At 39.2% G+C, this 16,525-nt stretch overlaps 2 protein-coding genes across 2 annotated transcripts; both read left to right on the top strand.

The window, feature by feature from the left end:
- Positions 1–7,054: 7,054 nt before the first annotated feature.
- On the top strand, positions 7,055–8,206 carry LOC114404940. The gene has a single exon (XM_028367657.1). It carries the CDS (start codon positions 7,055–7,057, stop codon positions 8,204–8,206), a length of 1,152 nt encoding a protein of 383 aa, XP_028223458.1.
- A 1,962-nt stretch (positions 8,207–10,168) lies between these two features.
- Positions 10,169–10,987, top strand: LOC114404939. Its single transcript, XM_028367656.1, has one exon. It carries the CDS (start codon positions 10,169–10,171, stop codon positions 10,985–10,987), a length of 819 nt encoding a protein of 272 aa, XP_028223457.1.
- Positions 10,988–16,525: the final 5,538 nt, after the last annotated feature.

The raw sequence follows: 16,525 nt of genomic DNA, 5'->3' as shown, positions 1-16,525 counted from the left end.
ACTTTTCCTTGCAGATGCCGTATTTCTCACAGACAGTGTCCTTGACACCGTCCTGATCACCTGCAAGGACCCATTTCCTCGTGAGGTCTGATTTAAACTGCCTCCATCTCTCCCCCATGGTCTGTAGTAACTTCCTTTTCGTCCTACTGTCAAAAGCCTCTGGGATATGAAATTCCGCCTGACAACATCAAATAAAGTTTATTTGTTACAATAATGTATTTTTTGGCTATTAATTAAACAAAATCAAATAAGAAAAGAGAAATACTTGAATATCCTCCCAAATCAGGTCCTTCTGAGCAGTAGGGACCTCCTTCCAGTTCTCGTAGGTGACGTCCACCTTATCACGCGCCACAATCCCCAAATATGTTCTTAATTTCTTCCTGTGGGGACCGTCGGCCTTCCCGATAGCAGGATCAACATGCACCACTGGTCTCTCAGCACCAGGTGGTCTAGTGGACAACGATCGTAGACGTGAGGCTTTGTGTGTCCGCTTCACGGCAGACGGCGAAGCCGATGCATCCGAAGGAGGAGGAGGAGAAAGAGGAGAAGGAGGAGGAGGAGGAGGAGGAGGAGGAGGAGGAGGAGTGGAGGCAGGTGGAGAACCCATGATCTTTTATACAATAACATACAACAACATACAAAATAGGATTAATGAAAAGAGGATCAGTCATAAGTTTTTTTTGGAAGGCAAAAGTATAATATTATTAAACAAAACCCTACCACAGAAGGAGACAAGACAAATTAACCAAAGGACTCCGAAAGATTGGTAGTTGTGCTTTTTAATTGTGATTTGGGACAACCATGTTATAAAAAGTCTATTACATGTAATGAACAGTCACCTACGGTATGCTTGATGGAATATAAATACTATATCTTCAGAAATACACATGTACATGGCATCCTTAGGACTTCATCCAGCTGATGTTTGTTACCTGTTTCATCATCCACCACATTTTTCTTCTCTACCTTCTCACGTTTGTTGTTGTTAAACCCATATTTATGCGTTCTTCCCTTCATGTCTTGTTTTTTCACAACTTTACCCGAATTTCCTATCTTCAGCACAGTTGAATCTCCTGTCTTATTCTCCAATGACACACTTTGATGGCCTGTATCTCTTTTCTTCGTATGTTCTAGTGGTTCAGCTTTAGAATGCATAGAGCAATCGAAATTTTCCAGTGATCACCAAAGGCTTCTGCATTAGCGTTGACACTCTCTACCTTCTTTGGTTTATGCTTCTGTGTTGCATTCCGTGCTTCCTCCTTATAATTCTCAGATTTATTGGAGGTCTCACTAGAAGGATCAGCACCAATCCGTGCATGTTCCACCTCTACCAGCTCAATATCTTTCGTTTCACCTTTACTTTTGTAAACTACACTGTAATTTACAAAATAAAAGTTGAAAGGAAAGATATTGAGCTGGTAGACGAGGAAAAAAAGCACAAATTGGTGTTGATCGTTCTAGTGCAACCTCTAATAAATCTGAGATTTATAAGGAGGAAGCACGAAATGCAGCACAGAAGCATAAACCAAAGAGGGTGGAGAATGTCAATGCTGATGCAGAAGCCTTTGGTGATCACTGGAAAATTCAAAGAGGGTGGAGAGTGTCAATGCGCACACTGGTGTTGCTGTCAATCCATTTACATTTGAAAACACATACCGTAAATTTCACATAGTTAAGCTCCCAAATTTCATCAATGAACCCAAAGTAAGGGATGAAAGCTACACAGGGATTGGCGTCATTGACATTTGCAAATTGTTGAGATTTAGCCCTTAGGGTGACCCCGCTGTTCTGCATTGTACTTTTGTCATCTTGTGCTTTTGTGTAAAATGAATACCTGTTTATGTCGTATCCTTGCCAGGTTATAACATTTCTTTTAGGCCCATCTGCTAGCTTTCTTAATGTTTCTGAAGCATTCTCATCTGCAAAGATTGTATCTTTAAACCAATCACAGAAAGTCTTGTTATGCTTTTTCAACACCCAATTCTTTGACATTTTCGGATTATTCTATTTGACTAAAGCTTCATGCATAACTATGTATGGCAAAACTTCATTACTGTTGTTCAAGACATACAAGTGAGCTTGTAACAAATCTTCTACACTTGGAGTGATCACATGAAGTCCTCTTGAACCCTTACCACCCACTCTGTCATCATGCCGAGACTCAGGAAGCCCAACAGGTTTAGCCTTCTCTAAGTATTCTGAACAAAATTCAATGGCTTCTTCTGCAATGTACCTCTCAACAATAGATGCTTTTGGACGATATAGATTCTTTGTATACCCTTTTAAGATCTTCATGTATCGCTCAATCGGGTACATCCACCGTAGATAAATAGGACCACAACATTTGATTTCTCTAACCAGAAGCACAATCAAGTGAATCATGATGTCAAAGAAAGCAGGGGGAAAATACATCTCCAACTGGCACAGTATAATTGCGGCCTCATTTTCCAACTCATCAAACTTGACTGGATCAATGACTTTTCTACATATAGCATGGAAGAAAAAGCACAGGCGAGTTATTGCTAACCTGACTTTGTTTGGCAAGATGTCTCGTACAGCCACGCCTAACAATTGTTGCATGAGCACGTGACAATCGTGAGACTTTAACCCTACCAGCTTAAGCTCCTTCAACTGCACAAGGCTCTTAATATTTGAAGAGTATCCTTGTGGAACCTTCACCCGACGAAGACACTGACAAAAACTTATCTTCTCCTTCTTGGACAAAGTATGGCAGGCTGGGGGCAGGTAAATTTTCTTCCCATCAAACCTTGGATGCAACTGTGATCGTATACCCTTATCAGCTAGATCTTGACGGGTATTCAAGCCATCCTTCGTCTTGCCTTGAATGTTAAGGAGTGTCCCAATCACACTGTCACAAACATTTTTCTCCACATGCATAACATCAATACAATGTCTAACGTCAAGATCACACCAGTACGGAAGATCAAAGAAAATGGACCTCTTCTTCCATATGCAACTCTGACTTTTATCCTTCTTTTGGGTCTTCCCAAATACAGTATTCAGATGTCGAACCCGCTGATATACCTGCTCACCAGTCAATGGTATCGGCGCAATATCATGCTCTTGACTTCCATTAAAAGCTTTTTTCAGTCATCTGTAAGGATGATTGGGTGTTAGAAAGTGGGGATGCCTACTGTAGACTATTTTTCTGCCATGTTTAAGTTGTATGTAACTTGTGTTTTCTTCACAGATGGGGCATGCATGATGACCCTTAACACTGTAACCGCTGAGATTCCCATATGCTGGAAAGTCATTAATGGTACAAAAAAGCATTGCACGCATTTCAAAGGTCTCCTTGCGAAACGCATCAAACACTACAATCCCCTCGTCCCACAACTTTCTCAGATCTTCAACCAACGGACTTAGATAAACATCAATGTCATTTCCTGGCTATCTTGGGCCCGATATCATCATAGACAACATCATGTATTTTCGCTTCATGCATAACCAAGGAGGCAAATTGTAAATTACAAGCAGAACTGGCCATGAACTGTGTTGAGTGCTTAAAGGGCCATATGGATTCATTCCATCACTGGCTAGTCCAAGTCTAAGATTTCTTGGCTCTTTCCCAAAATTTGGATACAAACCATCAATCTTCCTTCACTGCGAGCAATCAGCCGGATGACGGACCATTCCATCATAAACCCTTCCATTTGCATGCCATGTAAGGTCTTTTGCGTCATCCTCATTAGAAAAAGGACGCTTAAACCTTGGAATGATTGGAAGATACCACAAAACCTTCGCTGGGGGGCCCTTGTTCGAGTTTTCATCAGAAATGTTTTCTTCTTCATCCTTCACTTTGTACCGTGAAGTCCCACAGATAGGGCATTTCGACATTTCTTGGAATTCATGCCTGTACAGTATGCAATCATTGGGGCAAGCATGAATCTTCTGATACTCCATACCCATCAGACACAATATCTTTTTTGCCTTATAGTAACTTTTAGGCAATGTGTTGTCCTCTGGAAGCAGATTGTGCACTACCTCAAGCAGTGAGGTGAAACTTTTGTCACTCCACCCATACATGGCCTTTACATTAACCAGACTTAACACAGCAGACAACAGGGTTAAGGAATTCTTGCACCCTGCATACAAAGTCTTCTTAGAATCACTCTGCAATCCTTCATACGCAGGGGCGTGTGCTTGCTGGAAAGACTCTTGTCCAAGGTCACGAATCATGTTCTCTAACCGATCTCCCATTTCTACATCAAACGATTCAGATTGGGACCCACTCAAAGTGTCTGTGACTTCACCATGCCATATCCACGTCATGTAATTCTTCTTAATCCCTTCACACAATAGATGGTCCCGTATGTCATCGAGTAATTGCTGTCTTCCATTCAAATAGTTGATGCAAGGACAATAATATTTTCCTTCTTCATTTGGTCGACCTCTTTCTGACGCAAATTGCAAGAACTGTTCGACGCCATCCTCATATTTTGGGCTCATGCGACTTTCATTCATCCAACTTCGATCCATCTAAGCAATTCCATGCATGAAAATCTCACTTTTTTATTTATAGGTGTGGCCCTATCCCATTTAAAAAAACTGTCTTTTTATGTTAGCTTCAAATGTCAGGGTTACCATTATTTACAAAAATTTGACTAAATTTCGGCAGCATTTCGCATTGGTCTCCAAGTACACGACATGACATCGGTCAAATGAATTTCCCGATAATCAAGTATGCACTCGGAGAACAACTTGAAATGCATTGAACCGAAATTTAATCAAATTAATGAAAATAATAATAACCATCACGAATGAATGTAACATAAAAATACTAGTCTCCCCAAACTATCCAAACGGACAATTCAAGACTAAATACAATGACTAATGCAAACTGTCCGCAAGAATCATTGCATTCAGTCTCAAACGGGAATCTAAGGTTCACTCACCATGAACAACAGTTGTTTATATAGCAAATTAAACTGATCACATACAAAAGGTCAAATTCAATTACAGACAAATATAGACATTAGCAGTTGTTTATGTAACTAATTTCAAATGTTGGGTTTCAAGGGTGCTTATGCTTTATTATTGTAGTTGGGTATATGTGTGTGTGTGTATCATGAGGGTCTGTGTGTATCATGAGGGTTGAGACAAGGAGACCCTTTGGCTCCATTAATCTTTGACTTAGTGGCTGAAGGACTGACAGGGCTAATAAGGGAAGCAGTATCTCAAAACTGCTTCAGAAGCCTCCTGGTGGGGAAGAACAAGGTTCCTGTGGATGTTCTGCAGTATGCTGATGATGTTGTGTTCTTTGGAGAAGCTTCCATGGAGAATTTCAGAGTTGTGAAGGTCATTCTCAGAAGCTTTGAGATGGTCTCTGGATTAAGAATTAATTTTGCAAAGAGTCAGTTTGGCGCTATAGGTCAACCTGAGGAATGGTGCAATTCTGCTGTTGTCTACCTTAACTGTGCACTGTTACAGCTTCCTTTCTGTTACTTAGGAATTCCAATTGGTGTTAATCCAAGAAGAAGGGTGGTCTGGGATCCAATTATAAGCAAGTTTGAGGCTAAGCTAAGCAAATGGAACCAGAGAAATATCTCCATGGCTGGTAGAACCACTCTTATTAATGTTGTTTTAACAGCATTACCTTTATTTTATATGTCTTTTTTCAGGGTCCCCTCAGCTGTCATTAATAGGATCTCTGCCATCCAAAGGCAATTCCTTTGGGGAGGTAAACCAGAAGGGAGGAAGATTGCTTGGATATGTTGGAGTCTTTGCTGCACTCCTAAAGATAAGGGAGGCCTGGGGATTAAAGACATTCAAACCCTCAATAAGGCCCTTTTATTCAAATGGAAATGGATGTTGTTCCACCAATCTAATCAACTCTGGAACAGGATTCTGGTCTCTAAATACAATGGTTGGGTGATTATCATGTTTGTACAAATTTTTTATAAGTAACTCCCTTAGTTAGTTAGTAGAATGATTAAAGAGTGAGTAGTTAGTTAGTTGGGGGTTGGGATGATTTAGAGAAATAAAGCATGTTGCCTATAAATAAGAGGGAAGGGAAGAGACAAATCATCTCATCATTTGTTAAAGGAATGTGGCCTTAGGGCATTGGGAGATGCAGATCCTCGAAGTTCTGCATGGTAATCATTTTTCTTTCTGTAATTCTGATACAGTTTCTATCAGTTTTGTACTTTCTCTTTGAGCACTGAAGATCTGATAGATTTGTGAGCTCTAATATTGAGACTAGTGTGGAGAGTAGGCAGAAAATTGTTGAGTGTGTATAGAGAGCTAGGCTCAGGACTGGTGTCAGCTTTTTTCCTTGTAAGAGGTATGAGCTCCTCATAGTGGAATAACACTCGATTTCCAGAATTGTTTCTTGGGTTCCTATCAAAGCTTAAATTGAGCAGTTTATAATATTTAGTTATGTACGAGTAATGTGATCTCTAATTTGTAATGCTTCTATCATGAGGAGTTGATTGTAATGCTTCTATCACGAGGAGTTAATTTCTAATGCTTCTATCACACAGAAACCCAGTGTGGGTGTGTGTGTGTTTCTGTGTGTGTGTGTGTCTGTGTGTGTTTCTGTGTGTGTGTGTGTTTCTATGTGTGTGTGTGTGTGCGTGTGTGTGTGTGTGTGTGTGTGTGTGTGTGTGTCTGTGTGTTTTTGTGTGTGTGTGTGTGTGTGTGTGTGTGTGTGTGTGTGTGTGTGTGTGTGTGTGTGTGTGTCTGTGTGTTTCTGTGTGTGTGTGTGTGTGTTTCTGTGTGTTTGTGTGTTTCTATGTGTGTGTGTGTTTCTGTGTGTGTGTGTGTGTTTCTGTGTCTGTGTGTGTCTATGTGTGTGTGGGTGTGTGTCTGTGTCTGTGTCTGTGTGTGTGTGTGTGTGTGTGTGTGTGTGTGTGTGTGTGGATGTGTGTGTGTGTTGCTGTGTGGCTGTGTATGTGTGTGTGTGTGTGTGTTTCTGTGTGAGTTGAAGATGCACACGAAGCGATGCACTGTTAAAAGGGTCCAGAAGTTAAAAGCTGAGCTTAACAAGCTTGAATCTTAAGCTGAACATAGGCAGCTGACTTCCCAAGAAAATATGAAAAGGAAGAAGCTGCAGCAAGATCTTTGGTTAGCAGCCCAAGCTCACGAGTCTTTAATGAGGCAGAAGGCGAGATCGCGTTGGATTAAGGAGGGGGACTGCAATTCTCAATATTTTCACCTGGTGATTAACTCCCATCAAAGGTCTAATGCTCTAAATGGTGTTAATATTAATGGATCCTGGGTTGATAATCCATCTAGAGTAAAAGAGGAAGTTTGTAGCTTTTTCCAGCAGAGATTTCAAGAAACTATGAGCAACAGATCAATTTTAAATGGCACCTCTTTTCAAGAAACTATGTTCTTTGGGGAGGCTACTATGAAAAATGTCAAGACTATCAAATCGATTTTGAGGGCTTTTGAATTGTCATCAGGACTTAAAATAAATTCTGGGAAGAGCAGCTTTGGGGTGTTGGGCCAATCTGAACAATGGAAATTGCAGGCTGCCAGTTATCTGAATTGCAGAATCATGCCTCTTCCTTTCTCTTATTTGGGAATACCAATCGGGGCTAATCCAAGGCGTTATGGGTTATGGGATCCAATCCTAAGAAAGACTGAATCTAAATTGTATAGGTGGAAGCAGAGACATCTATCTTATGGGGGAAGAGTGACCCTCATAAAAGCAACTCTAACCTCTATTCCTATTTTCTATCTCTCTTTTTTCATAATTCCTAACAGGGTAGCGGAAAAACTAACCCAAATCCAGAGGAGGTTCCTATGGGGTGGTGGCCTTGATCAGAAGAAAATTGCATGGGTTAAATGGGATACTATCTGCCTTCCAAAGGATAAGGGTGGCCTGGGGATAAAGGATATCAGAACTTTTAATAGAGCTCTGTTGGGTAAATGGAGATGGAACCTGATGCAGCAGCATGATGATCTTTGGGTTAAGATTCTCATCTCGAAGTATGGAGGTTGGAGGGCTCTAGAGGAGGGAACATCAGTCACCAATGAATCCATATGGTGGCAGGATTTAAGGTCAGTAATCCATGAACAAGCTGTGCATGGTCTGTTTCAATCTGCAATAGATTGGAAAGTGGGGTGTGGGGACCAAATCAGGTTTTGGGAGGACTGCTGGCTCATGGAACAGGAACCTTTAAGGGTGAAATATCCCAGATTGTATAACATATCCTGTCAACAGCAGAAGCTTATTTAGGATATGGGATGTCACTCTGCAAATGTTTGGGAATGGAAGCTTGAATGGAGAAGACACCTTTTTGACAATGAGGTGCAAGCGGCAGCCAGTTTCTTGGATGATATCTCGCAGGGTCATATTGATCGTTGGACATCAGACTGCTGGGTTTGGAAACCAGAACCTAATGGCCAGTTTTCTACAAGGAGCGCATACTATATGCTACTAGAAGGAGCAGCAGATCAGACTGTGGGTGAGGCTTTAGAGGACCTATGACAGCTCAAAATCCCTTTAAAACCAACAACATTTGCTTGGCGATTGATCAAAGATAGAATCCCAACTAAAGGGAATTTGCGGAGAAGACAGCTGGAGAAAGGCTTTGCCCAACCCTACAACTATTGGTCTGGTAATTTATCAACAACATTTTTTGATTAGGGTAGCAGTGCAGGGTTATTGTATTCTATTTAGATTGGCACCTGATTCGTAGGACCTATGGTTTTTCTAGTTTGCTGGTTTCTACCTTGTATATTTAGTACCTCTGGTACTCATAGTTATTAATACAAATTATAATTTTGTTGATAAAAAAAAAGATAATACAAGAGAGAGAGAAGGGCAGTGGCAGTCACAACATATATATAGAGAAGGGCAGCAGATAAAATTACAAAAACATTGAACACTAACAATGAACAAGTTCTGGGAGTTTAAATCACAGTAAATACTTCAAAGATATCAGTCCAATGAAAGAAAGGTCATGTAGAGAGGCATGAACATATCAGTCCAATGAAAGAAAGGTCATGTAGACAGGCATAGCATAAGTTACAAATATACCAGTAATGCATACAACAACAATTTCAAATTAGTTTTCAAATCAAAGATATAAATACCTGAGTTCGAGGCTTCAAAGATATAATCAAAGCGCTTCCACAGCAACACCAATTAGCAGTAGTAAATGATAACCCTAAAAAAAACCATACAGAAATTAGCCACAGTGTATTTAAAGCCTTTTATCAACAATATGACTCTCACTTCATGGTGATACATTGACTCTCAAAAGACATTATACTGAGAGTGTATTTAAAGCCTTTTTCAGCAATGTGCATCTTTTTCCACAAAATGAGGAAAAGACCTCTCTCAATGCACAGTGCTGGCTATGGTGAAGTAGTTAAAGTCTGATGCACAGGTCAGGCACCACTGATGACCTATTATAGGAGGTAACAGTCGGTTACATGAAAATTATAAAATTTGCAAATGAGGATCTCCTATGTTCATCCTATACTGTTCATTTGTCTTCTTCCAAAGACATTACCTCTGAATCCTTTCTATCACATTCAACATAAACTACACTGATTTCAAAGTACCAAGTTTGATTTGTAAGAAAAATAAGTTCAGAATACAACTTTGTAAGAAAATTTCAATTCATTCTCAGTCATTCTATCAAACAGTTCATGGACAATTTTTTAAGAATACATATCATACTTCTATCGAGTCAAACTAAAGCAATAACTAATTAATTTAATCAAACAGGGACCAATTTAGATGTGAATCATTGAAGGTAGATGATGGCATTCAAAGAATGATAGCGCCGGTTCAAATTTTAAGAAGAAGAAAAAAACAATTATACTATATTTCAATTATAGACAATAACAGAGTAGAACACAAGAAAGAGGTGTTACTGGATATGGGACTCATGATTTAAATGGGGACACAAAACCACAAGGACCAGAGAGAGTGAATTATTATGCGCAGAAAGACTTTCTCTGGGATAAGCAATTTCTCCTCTTGGTGGTTTGACTTTCTCTGGGATAAGCAATTTCTCCTCTTGGAAAGGCTTGGAAGAGGGTCCTCCTAAGCAGACTTTCTCCTCTTGGTGGTCTGACTTAAGATCAATTATTCAACACAGTAGTATGGCTACTGTCAATAAGCAATTTTTTTAGAAACTGGGCAGTGGTGATCAAATTTTATTTTGGGAAGACTTATGGGTGGGAGATGGAACTATTCTTAGAGACAAATACCCAGAACTATATCAAATATCATCTCAAAAACTTCAGACAGTGGCAAGCATGGGGATTTTTGGAGAAACTAGCTGGGAGTGGAAATTCTCTTGGAGAATATATCTTTTTTGACAATGAATTGGGGGGAGCCTCAGCTTTTATTGACCAGACTGCAGCAATAAGTACCAATGCAGCCTTGATGGATTCTTGGGTGTGGGGAGCTGAACCAACGGGGATCTTTTCTACAAATTATGCTTATAATTGTATCAGACCTGATCAACTATTCTATCAGCCAAATAGTGGCTTCAGACAGCTATGGGAAATCAAAATCCCCCCCACAGCTTTATCCTTTTCTTGGAGATTACTCTGGGATAGGCTTCCTTCTAAGGAAAACCTAATCAGGAGGCAGATTGTCCTTCAAAATGACCTTTGCCCCTTCTGCCAAAGCCAAGTCGAATCTGCTTCCCACCTATTTTTCACTTGTCATAAAGTTATGCTTTTGTGGTGGGAATTCAACTCATGGGTGAATGAAGATAGAGTTCTACACAATAAGCCTATGGATAACTTTCTTCAGCACTGCTCATTGGCTGGCTTGAGGAATTCCAACAGAAGGAGGAAGATATGGTGGATAGCAACTACAAGATCCATATGGAATCTCAGAAATGACATGATTTTTAATAATCAGCCTTTTGACATCTCTAAATTGGTGGACAAAACAATCTTTCTCACTTGGTCTTGGTTGAGGGGATGGGAAAAGGATTTCACTGTTCCTTTTCACCAATGGTCCTCAAATATGTCTTTGTCTTTTATCTAGTTTGTGATTTGTAGGGCCGAGTATTGTTGTTATTTGGTGGCTTGTTATTTGTTGGTTATATTCTTGTGTTTTAGGGGATATTATTCCCTGTACCTTATTGTAGTACTTCTGGTACTATGCTTATCATATATATAATATTATCTTTGGCCGTTCAAAAAGAAAATTATGCGCAGAAAGACAGGGAAAAGTTAGTAAAAGTTGCTAGATTCTCTGAAGTGGAAATGAAATCAGCAGTGTGGACAGTGTCCCCTCTGTTCAGCCAGCTGGTGGTTTACTTTCTTTATGGAACAATTCAGCTTTTCATGTGGAAAGGAGAATTAAAGGCCGTAGCTTTTTAATTTTAGATGGGAGATGGGTTAGTGAAGACCACAAAATTTTCATAGTCAATGTCTATGCCCCTTGTGATCTAGCTGGGAAAAGAATTCTGTGGGAGGAGTTAAGACAGCTGAATCAAACAGAGGGGATCACTTCCCCTTTTTCTGACCAAGAGATTAAAGAGGCTGTTTGGAATTGTGGTGGAGACAAAAATGCCCGGCACCCGATGGATTTAATTTCAATTTTATTAAGGCTTTTTGGAGGGTTTTGAAACCTGAATTCAGGAGATTTGTAGATGAAATCGACTTTCATGGAAGGTTTCGTAGAGGCAGCAATGCTTCCTTCATGGCCCTTATTCCTAACTAAGCATATCAGAGGGTTGGGTAAGATCAGTAGTTTTAAATTGGCTATTGGGAAGCAACCACAGCAATTCAGATAATGGCTTAATATCTGAATTCAATGATTGGCTTGTTGCAATGGAGGTTAATGATATTCCTTGTGTGGGTAAACCCTTTACTTGGGTTAGGCCTAATGGTTCCTGCAAAAGCAAACTGGACAGAGTGTGTGTTTCTGATGGCTGGTTGTCCAAATGGCCTAACAGCTCCCAATTTAACCTTGAGAGGAATTACTCTGACCACTGTCCTATTATCATGCACTCTAAATGCATTGATTGGGGCCCTAAACCTTTTAAGGTTTATGATGGATGGCTAATGAACAAGCAATTTCAGAAGGTAGTGAGGGATTGTTGGTTAGATTATCAGCATATGGGGTGGGGTGGTTATGCTTTAAAATGCAAGCTTCAGCATCTTAAACAGAGGCTGAAAATCTGAAGTAAAGACAACATAGGAGACCTGTGCAGCAAAGTCAAACTACTTCAACAAAAACCAAATGACTTGGAGAATTCTATGCCAGTTCAACCTTCTGAACAACAAGTGAAGGAGTTCAAGAAAACCCAAGCTGACCTTTGGGAAAAAGCTACTATGCAGGAGTCTATTGTGAGGCAGAAATCAAGATGCAGATGGATCAAAGAGGGGGACAGCAACACATCCTATTTTCATAGAGTTATTAATTTGAGGAGGAGGAGAAATGCTTTGAGGGGGTTGCAGATTGGTGACACCTGGGTGGAAAATCCTAACATTATAAAGGCTGAAACCCTTCATCATTTTCAGAACAGGTTCAATGAGCCTCACTTGAGCAGACCTAACTTGGATGGGGTTTCGTTTAAAAGTCTGACTTCTACTCAAAGAGAAATTATGATTGAATCTTTTAAAGAGGAAGAGATAAGGTGTGCTGTGTGGGCCTGTGGCAATGAAAAAGGCCCAGGGCCACATGGTTTTAATTTCAGATTTATTAAGCACTTTTGGAAGGAATTGAAGCCTGAATTCCTAAGATTTATAGCAGAATTCCATGTGAATGCTTCCTTCCCCAAGGGTCTCAATTCCTCTTTCATTGCTCTTATCCCTAAGATTAAGGACCCTCAATCCTTCAATGATTTCAGACCCATCTCCCTCATTGGATGTGTTTACAAAATCATTGCTAAACTACTGGCTAACAGGCTCAGCAAGGTCATGAACCACCTCATTGATGAAAGGCAAATAGCCTTTGTGAAGGGTAGACAGCTGCTCCATGGTGTTTTAATTGCCAATGAGGTAGTTGAGGAGGCTAGGAGGTCTAAGAGGCATTGCAGGTTTTTTTCTATTTGTGGATTCAATCCAAAATAAAACTTAGGAGAATAATTGTTGCAGGTTTCTATAATTCAGAAGATTGTCTAGGTTTCAAGAGAACTGTTGTGATAGTCTTAGATTAGTACTGAGTATAATGAGAGGATAATTAGAAATCATCATGTTTACAACTGGTCAGGTTTCAACTTCTAAGTTAGCAAAATCAATGTGCATTATATAATTTTCTAAACTTTAAAGTATTGAAATTTCTAAGTCCAAAACTGTATCTAGATTCTAGATCATCTTATGAATGATGAGATGTTTGCATTTGTTTTTGTAAGCTCAAGTGTAGATTATGAAGATAAGCTAAAAGAAAAATTTCGCAAACACATAAGCAGTTCACTTCAGGATATTTTATTGTAAAACAGTTACAAGCATAGTTCATTTGAAAGCACACTTACATATGAGAACTTTTAGAAACTGCCAATACGAGGCAAGTGAATAGTTTATAAACAGTCTGGAAGCATTCAACAATTAAGCGAATAAAATAGAAAAGAGAGCAAGCAACCCAGTTCCTTAAATCCAGTTGGGTAAAAACATGCATTTAGTTACACAAAATTCCCATGCAGCGATGTAAATAGAGTGGAATCAAACGTGGCCTAGTCAAGAATTTGCAAAACCCACAATTGAAAATAGTAATTACACGCAAAGAAACAACTATATTCACCCTAAAAAGCTCCTAAGGGTATGTATATCCACGCTCCATTAATTTAAGAGTACATCACAAACCAGTGATCTAAACCCACAACTAAAATTGAAGGGTAAGTATACAAGATACACCCATGTGCACTTTAAAGGCAAATTGGAGGGAGCTTTATCTATACTTAAGCATTACTTGCTCAAGAAACAAAAAATATGTTAAAAAAACAATGGTCAAGCCCCCTATGTTGGACGGTAAAATGTTAAAGCAATTGTAGGCAATTTCAAGACCCCTGTGGATCCATCTACAGAAATCATGGTTGATTCTCTGTTATAGTGCAAACAGAATAACACCTTACTAAAAATCATGCACCATTACTTATTACTACCAGAAAAAATAAAATAGGTCAAATGAAGTATAGAAGTTAGTGTTACCTTGATCAAGAGAACCCAGCAACACGCACGTGAGCGGAGCCTGTACAATCGCAAACAAAAACCTTTTCTTTATTATCCGATGCCACTCTCAATTTGGGTCAAACCACTCACAAGGAAACTTAGCATACACGAATTTGACCTACGTACCTCGCGGAGAAAGCTTTGACCTTTGAGCACCGACGAGTGTTTCAGCACCCTAGTAGCAACAGTGTATGTAGGGTTTTCTTCGAGCCAGGACAATGTGGGTTCTGTGGGGTTCGAGCGATGACAATATGGGTTTTCTGGCAGTGTAGGGGGTTCTGTGGGTTCCAGCGAGGACAATGTGGGTTTTCCAACAGTGTAGGGGGTTTTGTGAGTTTGACCGACGACAATGTGGGTGTCGAGGGAGCGGCTTCTGGCATATTTCAGGCGGGAGGAGAAAGAGAACAACGATTTCAGGCAGGAGGATGACAAAGAGAAGAGGGAGGACAAGGTTTTCGAGCGCGCACGGCTTGTGAAATCTCAATTTTTTTTAACTTATAAACAGAACAACATCGGTTTTTTATGGATAACCGATGTTAACTGAATATAGTTAACATCGGTTTTGTAAAAACCGATGTTAACATCAAATACATTACATCGATTTTTTAACAAACCGATGTTAAAATCAACTCCTTAATATCGGCTTCCTCAAAACCAATGTTAACTCTATGAAGTTACCATCGGTTTTGCCCAAACCGATGTTACCATATTCATCTTAACATCATGTTAACATCGGTTTTTTAAATAACCGATGTTAACATCAATTAGTTAACATCGGTTTTGCTAAAACCGATCTTAAGTAACTCCATTTAATTACAAAAATGCCATCGCTCTTTCGTTAACATCGATTTTAGCTATAACCGATGTTAATAGAGCGATGTAGAAAGCTTTTTTTTTAGTAGTGAAAGCCTAATGGAACAGGCTAATTACACTAATAAATACCTTCAAGTTTCAGGAGAATCCATTAAAACAAAGGCAACTCCTAAACAAAAAACTCATGAAGAATCTCCGTCAAATGTCCCTATAGAAAAACCCATATTCAAACCTTTTAAGGTTAGAGAAAAGGAAAAACAAAAAATTAGGGAACTGAGGTGTGAATGTATGTATACATGATTTTGATAATGCCAAAGAAAAATCAAACAAGGTTGCTTCAAAGGATAAGCAATGCTTCAAGATTAATACAAGATTGCTTCAACAAACAAAGCCTTGTTTCAAGATTCACTAAAGATCAGGCCTTGCCTCAAAACAAAGTGTTTCCAAGACATGCAAGGCTCTAGTAATCAATTACCAGGCAGTGTAATTGATTACCAGAAGACAAGTTTGAAAAATAGTTGTTTAAAAGGGTTTTGAATTTGAAATCTGAACCTGTAATCGATTACCAGATGTGGGTAACCAATTACCAGCAATGAAACTCTTGAAATTCAAATTCAAAGGTCATGACCCTTCAAAATATAACTATGTAATTGATTACCAAAAACCTGTAATCGATTACCAGTGAAGAAATTCAGAAAATGCTTTTTGAAAAGACACATCTCTTCAAACCATTTTGAAAATGCATGAAGGGCCTATATATATGTGTGTGTCTGACCTCAAAAAGCAAGAGAGAGATATTCCAAGAGAACTTCATTGCCAAATGCTCTCTCAACAACTCTTGGGCAAACATCTGCAAATCTATTAAGAGTTCATCCAGGAACTTCAATTGTAATATCCTTCTCTTAAAGAGAGAATTCTTCTTCTTCTTCTTATTCAGAGAGATTGATTAAGGGACCGAGGGTTTCTTAAGTTGTAAGGATTCCTGAACACAAGGGAAGGGTTGTCCCTGTGTGGTTCAGACTTTGTAAAAAGAGTTTTACAAAGAGAGTGGAAAATCTCAAGTGGGTTGCTTGAGGACTGGACGTAGGCATGGGGAGTGGCCAAACCAGTATAAATCGAGTTTGTATTTCTCTCTTCCCTTATCTCTTATATTTTATTGCAATCAATTTTGTCTTGCATGTTTAAAGAATATTATTCAATTGATTGTTGCTTCTTCTTCTGCATTCTGAGTCTATCATTTAGAAGGGGGTTAAAACTTTGTTAATGGGAAATTAATTCACCCCTTCTTAAGTTATTGAGGCCACTTGTCCAACATGAGGAAAAACAAATCCCTTACAGAAGGAGTAAGTGACAACAATAATGAATTATTAAACAAGCTTGATAGTTTACTTAAAGCCATCCTTGAAACTCCCGAACCTTTGGAAGAAACATCAAAAATGAAAACAAGAAGCACCTCCAAATTAATTAATGTTATTAATGAAAATAGTGACCAAAATTCAAAACACACAAGTGAAATAGGTTTAGTATCTGAGAAGGATATTAATCCAATAAATTCAAAACATTGGAAAACACCCTCTAAACTTTATTACCAAAG

Source organism: Glycine soja, chromosome 3, assembly GCF_004193775.1.
Source record: "Glycine soja cultivar W05 chromosome 3, ASM419377v2, whole genome shotgun sequence".
NCBI lineage: Eukaryota > Viridiplantae > Streptophyta > Magnoliopsida > Fabales > Fabaceae > Glycine > Glycine soja.
The sequence above is the reverse complement of the archived record's forward strand: the minus strand, read 5'-3'. Positions and strand labels throughout refer to the sequence as shown.

What these genes read in the sequence shown, in the direction of transcription:
- LOC114404940 (XM_028367657.1), top strand. Translation starts at nt 7,055, where the DNA reads ATGAAAAGGAAGAAGCTGCAGCAAGATCTTTGGTTAGCAGCCCAAGCT.
- LOC114404939 (XM_028367656.1), top strand. Translation starts at nt 10,169, where the DNA reads ATGGAACTATTCTTAGAGACAAATACCCAGAACTATATCAAATATCAT.